The sequence below is a fragment of the Pithys albifrons genome, chromosome 19, assembly GCF_047495875.1.
Source record: "Pithys albifrons albifrons isolate INPA30051 chromosome 19, PitAlb_v1, whole genome shotgun sequence".
Classification (NCBI taxonomy): Eukaryota; Metazoa; Chordata; class Aves; order Passeriformes; family Thamnophilidae; genus Pithys; species Pithys albifrons.
The window spans coordinates 3637842-3647366 of NC_092476.1; the positions used below are offsets into that span (position 1 = coordinate 3637842).

Here is a 9525-nt window from a genome sequence, read left to right on the forward strand (position 1 = left end):
TCCCTACACCTGGTCCATCTGCAGAAGGGAAAGGGCTTTGGAGAGGCTCCTGCTCCACTCACATCTGGGCTCTGCACAGCCAGTGATGCTGTGACCAGAGACCATCCTTGCTGCAAATTCCCTGAGAACAAGCCTTTATATTAAAAAAACACCAACCCCCCAGCAAAACAGCCTCATAGCCACTGCCACATCCTGCTTGGAGCCCATTGCAGATGGGGGTGCATGGCCAGGGGCTGGAGTGGCTGATCCCTCCAGGAACCTCAGCGACAACGTGGGCACAACCAGCAGCTCCATGCACAAACAAAAGGAGCTGTGCTTCTCACTCAGCAAAATGTACCCATTGCTATTTCCCATCGCAAAACTCACTCCATTCCATAATGGATCATATTGTTCCCACTCGGCAGAGGAGACTTAAATGTGGAATCAGCATCACCCCACAGGAGATGGTTTATGTACAGCAGGATGCACAAGCAGGAGAGAAAGCTTCCACTGCCTGCTCCCTGGGGCCCCAGCTCCTGGGATTAAAGAGATTTGTCCACTTTAAAAACTGTCCTTTCTGCATTTGTAATTCTGCTGTTCCCACACAAAGGTGAGTGTCAACCAGATGGGATATTTACACCCCTCACCTCTGTGCTGGCAGAGGGCACAGGCAGCCAGAGCTGCTGGGCCCTGGGGGGAGCACCCCGGGCTGTCCACAATGATCCTCGTCCATCACAAATACAAATGTGCCTGCTGGCTCCTGTTCAGAACTAAATCATCTCCGAGGGTCCTTGAGAGCTGTGCTCAGCTCTTCTCAGCTACAGAGCCATAAATCAGCTGCTACCGAGCACTTGGGAAGAGGCAAGAGAAGAGTTAAAAATAATAGGGGCTCCATTATTCCATTACAGCCACACAGCTCCTAAGTCTACAGAAGCAATAACAGATCCTACTGCATGATTCAGTGATTCTGGGAAAGCTGAAATCTTGATCATATTTTCTAGTCTTTTCTTTGCATTAGGAGCCACGGGGGTTATTTTGCTTATCTCTTGGAGCGCAGCTTTGTTGTTTTTTCCTATCCAGGCATTCCATGGTCTCCATCACCATAGTATCCGAGTGTTTATTTTATTGCATTTGTCACCTTGGTCTCATCTCCGCATAATGTGCAATGGATGACAAAAGATTCCGAGGTAAATTGGTTCAGTGACACGCACAGCTCTGTCAATACTGTGCAGATGTTTAACAGAAGTGGGACCTGACTCTGCTGCCTCTCAGACCGGTTTACACTGGTGTAATTCTATTGCCTGCAGTAACATTATTTTTGGATTGCGTTCCTGCCTGTGGCAGAAGGATTAGACCTGCAGTCTTTTCAGCCTTTTCCATAGCATCTCTTTGCTAAAAAAACAAAACAAAACCAACCCCAAACCAAACAAACATGGAAGGCAGACTAGTCTGTCCAGTAACCCTCATGCTGCCTGTCCCCTCCTGATCTCCCCTCTGCCCCATTCCTGTGGCACTGAAATGCTGCACAGCACAGACAGCCAACAGCAGGGACAGTAACCAGGACAATAAAGCCAGAAGGGAAAAGCAAAGTGGAAATGCAGATTTTCAACTAGAATTTCGTGCAGCAAAGCAAGTGAGCAGCCCCAGAGATGCGAGCAGCCCCAGGGTGAGCACCACCACAGACTAGCAGCCCCAGAGGTGAGCACCACCACAGACTAGCAGCCCCAGAGGTGAGCACCACCACAGATTAGCAGCCCCAGGGTGAGCACCACCACAGGGGAACTCCTCACGGCTTCCAGGGGCTCTGAATGGCATGGGCCAGCATCAGCAGTGAGACCCAGGAGTGTAAGAAAATAACTGTTTGCAGCCCCCATGAGGGCTGGAATGGGTTGGATGGAGATGGCAACAAAAGCACCACAGGATGCCCATGAACGTGCCCAGAGATGCTGAGCACCCCAGCACAGGTCCAGACTTCTTGGACTCTTTATCCCAGTGCTGCCCTGAATTCCCTGGGCTGGCATCAATGGACAGTCATCCACAGCAGAGCACTGGGGGTTCACCAACCTGCCATGTTCCTTCTGCTGTCAACCCCAAGCCCCTGGCTTTAACCATAAAGTGCTGCTTTAACTATAACCCACAGAGCAAAGCTGGATGGAGAAAAGGCCTCCCAAGGGCAGCTGAAGTGCCTTTGAGGAGGAAACGCTCCATGCCAAGGCAGTGGGTCACAAACCTCTAAGGGCTGACTAAACACCTGGTAGAGAAAAGGCATCAGATCCAGTCACAGGTGTCACCACAGGCAGCTCGGGGTGCTCCAGCCCTGGCAAGGGCTTCTCAGGCCTGCTCCAGATTGGAGATCAAAGGGGAAAGGACCACACAGTGGTTGTGTTTTATCTTTTGCAGATCTGTGGACCAAAGCCTTTGTATTTTACTGACCCACTTCACTAATCAAAATTAATTACTTCATATTTCACGGGATAACTTGGTATTATGTAAATGCTCCAGCCATATGTGCTGCTGTAGTGCTGGGGCTGAGCCACGAGCCGAGCAAAGGGCACCACACCCCACCATCTACCCCACAGACTGCTCTCCAGGGTGGGTATTCCCTGCCATGATACAACACCATGGAAAGAAGGCAAGGATAAAGCCAACAGGCAGGAGAAGCTCAGGGACCTGGGGCTGGGGAGCCAGGATGGCCCCACTCGTGCTCAGGTGTGTTGGCCAAGGGCAGGACAGTGGGAACAAGGGCAGGGGGACACTCACTGCTCCAGGGCTGAAGGGGAATCAGCCTTGGCTGAAGTGCTGGAGATGAGAAAAGTGACAATTTCAACAGCCACGAGCCATTCCCACCAAGGACAGATCCAGCCGCTACCTGGGAGGTTTTTTCCCCTGATTAAAAAAGAAGCAAAGCAGTGACTGCTCCCCTGTGCCCTCAGCAGAGCTGGGCACCGGCGGGTGCACCTGATCCCTGGGGACACACGGCCAGTGTCCCCGCGGCTCCCACCGGGGCCGGCAGCACCGCAGCCCACCCGTGTCCTCCCCACGGAGTCCCGGGATGTCTGCCGGGGCGGGGGGCCGGGGCAGCCCCAGGCGATGAACCGAGCCCCGTGTATTGCCCCGGCCACTGCTCCCAGACTGCGCACGGGCATTCCCCGGGACACGCCCCAAACCCAGGCACAGGCACCCCGGGACGGCCGCGGCCACGCACGGCCCTGGGCACACACCGCGCTGTGCCCCCGCACACACACACAGAGACACAGACACACACACGTGCACCCGCATGCACACGCACACACACCCCCACCTCGCACACGCATCCCCTGCACACACCCCCGCATGCACACGGGCTCCCTGCACACCCGCGCCCCGCACACACCCCCGCACGCCCCGCGCTGCTCGATCTCCTCTTCCCACGCGCGCCGCCCCCTCCGGAGCCCACCTGCGCTCCCGACCCGACACGCGCGGCCCCCGCACACACACACACACACACACACGGACACGTACTCACACACACACTCTCTCACACACTAACTCTCTCTCTCACACACACACTCACACACACACACACTCACACACTCGCTCTCTCACGCTCACTCACACTCTCTCTCTCTCTCTCACACACACACTCAGACACACACACACTCACACACTCACTCTGACACACATATTCACTCACTCTCACTCTCACACGCTCTCTCTCTCTCACGCCCCCTCCCCGGCCCCCCCTCCGCGGGATGGGATTCCACGCTCCGTGACGTCCCGCGGGCCCCGCCCGGGCGTTATAAAAGCGGCGGCGCCGCAGCGGAGCCGGAGCCGGCCCGGAGCGAGCGAAGCCGAGCGGAGCCATGGCCGCGGGGCCACCCGGCAGCCGCCGCCTCCTCCCGGTGCTGCTGCCGCTGCTGCCGCTGCTGCTACCGCCGGGGCCGGCACTGGGGCAGGGCCTGGGGCAGACGCGCTTCGTCTGCACGTCGGTGCCGTTGGACGGGGACGTGTGCGCGGCCTCGGCGCTGGGCACCGGCTCGGCCGAGGAGCTGAAGGGCACCGTGCTGCAGCTGCGGGAGACGGTGCTGCAGCAGAAGGAGACCATCATGAACCAGAAGGAGACGATCCGCGAGCTCACGGCCAAGCTGGGCCGCTGCGAGAGCCAGAGCGTGCTGGAGATGCCCGGAGAGGGCAAGGGCAGGAAGGGCTTCTCCAAGAACACCATGGGCGACCTGTCGCGGCCACCCGCCGCCGAGACCCTCAGCCAGCTGGGGCAGACGCTGCAATCCCTGAAAACCCGCCTGGAAAACCTGGAGGTACGCGAGGAGACCCGGGCACCGGGAGAGCCACCGAGCTGGGCACAGGGAGCCCGGACATCCGCGGAGCCGCGCACCGGGAGCCGCGCACCGGGAGCCGCTGCCCGGCGGTAACAGCCTGTTCCTCTGCTCGCCCCTTGTAGCAGTTCAGCAGGATGAATTCCTCCAGCCAGACCAACAACCTGAAGGACATCCTGCAAAACAAGATCGATGACCTGGAGAAGCAGGTGCTGTCGCGAGTGAACAGCCTGGAGGAGGGCAAGCTCAGCCCCCTCAACGAGTCCGAGGAGCGCGGCAAGATCGAGAGCACACTCACCTCGCTGCACCAGCGCATCAGCGACCTGGAGAAAGGTACTGGGCGCTTCCCACCCACCCCGGCCCGCCCGCGGCCCACCCGTGCCGGCCCCCGGAGCTCGCCCCGCTGCCGGCACCGGGCGCTGCCGGAGGATGCGGAGCCGCTCCCGCGGGCGGCTTTGCCGAGCCTGTCCCATTTCCCACCCCCGGAGCGGTCCCTCGGCCCCAGCTTTGCATTCCGCCCTGGCAGGGGGCTGGAACTGCCCGATCTCTAAGCTTCCTCCCGACCCAGCCCATTATTCGGTGGGGCAGCCGGTGCCCGCGGGCTTTGCCGCCGGGGATGCTCCGGGCGCTGCCCGCCCCGGGGATTAGGGAGCCGTGCGGAGCCGGAGGGATTTGCTCCTCGCTGCCATCTCAAGGCCCGTTACATAACGGGGTGGGGAGGGGGGGAACCCCCAAAGGGGCAGAGAGGGCATCCGGCTGGAGCCCACCGACCCTCCGCTGCCACAGGCCAGAAGGACAACCGGCCCCCGGACAGGTTCCAGCTCACCTTCCCGCTGCGCACCAACTACATGTACGCCAAGGTGAAGAAGAGCCTGCCCGAGATGTACGCCTTCAGCATCTGCATGTGGATCAAGTCCAACGCCTCCCCTGGCATGGGCACCCCCTTCTCCTACGCTGTGCCTGGGCAGGCAAACGAGCTGGTGCTCATTGAGTGGGGCAACAACCCCATGGAGATCCTCATCAATGACAAGGTACAGCCCTGGGGAGTGTGGAGGGTGCTGGGCAGGGGGGGACAGACTGGGGGGGACATCGTGGGGGACCCCCATGTGCACTACCCTGACCCACTGCCCGCAGGTGGCCAAACTGCCCTTTGTCATCAACGACGGCAAGTGGCACCACATCTGTGTCACCTGGACCACGCGGGACGGCGTGTGGGAAGCCTACCAGGACGGCACACAGACGGGCAACGGCGAGAACCTGGCCCCCTACCACCCCATTAAGCCGCAGGGGGTCCTGGTGCTGGGCCAGGAGCAGGTAAGGGCTGGGGGGCAGGTGTGGGAGTCCCCATTCGGCCGGGAGAACCCGAGGGTGCCCTTGGTGACGGTGGCCCCTCGGCAGGACACGCTGGGCGGCGGGTTCGATGCCACGCAGGCCTTCGTGGGGGAGCTGGCACACTTCAACGTGTGGGACCGCAAGCTGAGCCCGGGCGAGGTGTACGGGCTGGCCACCTGCAGCTCCAAAGCGCTCGCGGGGAATGTCATCGCCTGGGCCGAGGCCAACATCGACATCTACGGCGGGGCCACCAAGTGGACTTTCGAGGCCTGTCGCCAGCTCAACTAGAGCCACGGACAAGCGAGAGAAACCTCCTCAGCGGGTTCTTTTATTTATTTTTTTCCTCCGTTTTTTTTGCGCAAAACCAACTGAGAACGAAGCCACCCGTCTTGTCCCGGGCGCGGGGATGCCCTGGCAGCGGGGCACCCGCCCCGGAGCCCCACGGTCCCCGGTTTCTGTCTTGCCAACGTCCTTCAACGCCTGCGTGCCTTGGCCCGGCGCGGCCGCGCCCCCCCTGCCGCCCCCTGCCCGGCTCCCGCTTCGCCGCCGCTTCCCCCGGGCACTGGCGCCTTAAGAGGCTGCGGGACCCGGCCCGGAGCCCCCCGGCTCCCCCTTGCCCAGCCCGCATCCCCGGGAGGGTGATGCCCCTGGAGCCGGGCAAGGCTGCAGCATCCCCTCCAGCTGCGTCCCACTCCGGGGCTGTAACAGCGGCTGGGGCTCCGCGGAGGGGCGACCCCTCCATTGCCACCCCCGGGGAAAGGAGAAATCCCCCGTTCCCAGGGGAGCCCCAGTGCCCCTTCCCGGCCGGCGCTGCCCCTGAGCACCACAGCCATAGCCCCGGGCTGCGGCGGGCACCGGGGCGGGACCCCCGCTGGCCCCGACCTGCCGCACTCAGGTACCCCCGGCCCCGCCGCCTCCTCCGCGCCCCAGCTGGTGACAAACAGCCTTTACCGTCCCCTCAAGCCCAGCTCCCACTGACAGGTCTGAAGCCTTTCTGCTTTTGATAATACACTCTCTTGTTTCTCTTACTACTGTAAAGGGAAGTTTATTACCAATTTAAAAAAAAGGTATTTTTATGAATATAAAAAATTATAGAATTATCAGTGCTCCCTGAGAAAAAAATGTGCTTTGAGATTCTGCGGGATAAAAAGAGATAAAGAAGCGTATTTTGAGATAACAGATGCATTTTGTATGGTTTCCTTTTCTAAACTCCTGGTTTGTACTACAGATTGCAGAACTCAACCCCCAGCCCCCTCCCTGCCCACCCAGGGCTGCCCCGGGCGGCAGCGGAGGATGAGGCAGAGAATTCACACAGGGCTCCAGAGCCTCCCGACCAACTCCAAAGATGCGGCAAAGAGACGCGCGGAGCAGAGGGGTCCGTGCGGGGCCGGGAGGGTCTCCGGCCGGGAGCGCAGAGCCAACCCAGCCACTGCCCGTCTGGGCCCTGGCACAGGCAATGACAGCCCAGAGCGAGACACCTGCACGGCCGGGGCTCGGGCAGCGGAGCTGCACCTGTGCTCTTCTTACAAGGAAAACCCCAAAGCACCGCGAGTTAATTTCAGTTCCTCCCAAGCCCCTGCTCACATCGGCGACGCGACAAGCACGACCTGCTGAGAACAACGAGACCATGGCACAGGTTTCACCTCCAGCCCCAGGTGCGTTGGATTTGCCAAAAAACCGTGAAAGGGTGTGATGTCAACACAGTGTACATAGTGTACAGTAGGGGAGAGATTAATGTCTCTTAATTTGTCATTCTTTTGCTAACCAAAGCTGTACATTTTTCCTATTCTGGCTCTGTCTCCTTTGGGCTCTGCGCGGGTTCAGCACCCGGCGCTCCCGGCCCGCATCGGCAGTTCTGACAATGCACTGTTTCTACGGATTCTCATGCTTTTTCCATTTTATTGCTGGGATTACATGAATTGTTGACTTTATTTTTACACAATAAAGAGTGAAGAAAGACACCAGGTTCTCTCACATGTGTCTGTTCCCTGCGCAGCCAGTGCTCAGGAGCTGGTCTTCTTCCAGGGGAGGGTTTTTCCTGCATAAAACAGAATTTCTGCCCTATTCCCCTTGGAACTGGCTCAGGCACCCCCTGAGGCTCCCTGCCAGGCTCTCTCCTCCCGTGCCCGTAGACAGTGTCTTTCCCTGGTTTATGTAACACATCACACAAACTGATATCTTTTTTACCCCAAGACACAGGCTGAAAGCTCAGCTCCCTCCGGGTCCTGCCAGGCTGGCGTGGGGGGACAGTGACACCCCCAGGGCTCTGCAGAGAACGCTCCCGGTGTGGGCACGGTGACAATCCCCAGGACTATCCCGCTCCGCAGGGCAGGGTCTGCCTTGGGGCGTTTGCTCGTGCCTCGGGAGCCAACCTGGGCTCTGGCGACAGTTCCTGGAAGGCAGCACTCCCGGGGTGGATCTGAGCGTGGCTCAGCGTGTGATGTGGCTGGAGGCCACCTGTGTGCCACAGCCATGGGACAGGGCAGCACAGCGTGCCCGATGCTTCTCCTGAGTACTGCATGTTCCCTCCTGTCCCACACCTGCTGCAGAGCAGCTGTGCCAGGACAAACTGCTTATGGAATCAAAGATAAAAGTAGGAAAATCATTATTTACTCCTTAAAATGAGCCAAACCAAATGCACACACACACACACACAGAGCCCCCCTGTAACTCCCCTATACCACAGCAGCTGGGAAGTGGAGCCATGTGGGTCCAGTCCATCCTTGGCCACAGGGCAGGACATGGTGACACCAGCACTGCTCTTCCTTCCTCAGTAAGGACGTGGTGACAGCCCCGGGGGACGCAGCTGGTGGAACTGAGCAGAGCCCTCACTGCTGCCACACTTGGAGCCAGCGAGTCTCAGCTCCCGGGGACTGGTGGTGGCCATGGTGAGGGGCACAGGGAGGGGCCTGTGGCCACTTGTTCTGCATCTTCCCAAGCAAAATCTCCAGCCACTGCAGCCTCTGCTAATGGTGTGTCCCTGTCACCTCACACACCTCCAGCAGCAACCCTGGGGTCCCTGTCCTTCATCCAGCTCCTGCCATCCTCAGAGAGCCTCTTTTCCTCTGGAGCATTTGCTCTGTGGCTGCACCAGGTCCTCTTCAGGATGCCTCGAGTCATAACCATTGGAATAAAAAGAACAGGGGGAGGAAGATGCCTTGAGCCAAACTGCAGGTCTGGGGACCTGGGATGTTTCCTCACACCACCAGCTAGATATGAGCAGAATGCCAAATGCTGGGCACGCTCAGGAGGGGAGAGCTGGCATCAGGAAACCTCTAGGGACAAAAGGAAAGGTGACACATCAGAACTGTTTCAGGGCAGTTCACTGAGCCCCATGGGAACAGGCTGAGTGTGATGTTCCACCAGCCCATCACCCCCATGAGTGGTTGGAGAGGAGGCAGGAGCTGCCAAGGAGCTCAGGCCATGATGAGGGTGCAGGACGGGCACAGGATGGGCAGCAACACAGGCACAGGGGTGTGATGCCAGTGGGCACAGAAGGGGCGGTGAGGAGAAGGCTGCAACCAAGAGGTCCCCATTCCCCAGTTCCTGAGACCCCTGCCAGGTGCAGAGGGGATTTAGAGCAGCATCTTGCCAGCCTCACAAAGGCAGCAGCACTGCAGAGCTCCTGCCGGCCTTGCCACACTCCCCCTGCCCAGCCCTCGGAGCAGCCCAGCCCTCTCTGGCAACGCAGACACTACCACCCCCCCGCCCCCAAAAACCAGCTGCTCCAAGGACAGGCTGTTGGGTTTCATGTCACTGGGAACAGCCTACACCCTGCAAGGGGATGCTATTTATACCCAGGGAACGGGTGGCAGCTCCTGCCACATGCTCAGCCCCCAGCAGGGCCCTGGCCTTGGGATGCTGCTGCCTTCACAGCCACCCTCAGCCATCCCAGTGCCCA

At 59.6% G+C, this 9525-nt stretch overlaps 1 protein-coding gene across 2 annotated transcripts; it reads left to right on the forward strand.

Moving 5' to 3' along the window:
- The first annotated feature begins 3769 nt into the window (after positions 1-3769).
- Positions 3770-7585, forward strand: NPTX1 (neuronal pentraxin 1). 2 transcript variants are annotated; one of them, XM_071573825.1, is made up of 6 exons: positions 3770-4274; positions 4418-4625; positions 5079-5323; positions 5427-5606; positions 5691-5946; positions 6853-7585. In XM_071573825.1, exons 1-5 carry the CDS (start codon positions 3822-3824, stop codon positions 5910-5912), a joined length of 1308 nt encoding a protein of 435 aa, XP_071429926.1. In that variant the 5' UTR covers positions 3770-3821; the 3' UTR covers positions 5913-5946; positions 6853-7585. The 2 variants fall into 2 exon arrangements, with proteins under 2 accessions (XP_071429926.1, XP_071429925.1); XM_071573824.1 differs by having other exon boundaries at positions 5691-7585.
- Positions 7586-9525: the final 1940 nt, after the last annotated feature.

Coding starts and splice junctions, on each gene's coding strand:
- NPTX1 (XM_071573824.1), top strand. CDS start 3,822: ATGGCCGCGGGGCCACCCGGCAGCCGCCGCCTCCTCCCGGTGCTGCTG. Junction 4,275..4,417: donor CCCGCCTGGAAAACCTGGAG/GTACGCGAGGAG, acceptor CGCCCCTTGTAG/CAGTTCAGCAGGATGAATTC. Junction 5,607..5,690: donor TGGTGCTGGGCCAGGAGCAG/GTAAGGGCTGGG, acceptor GCCCCTCGGCAG/GACACGCTGGGCGGCGGGTT.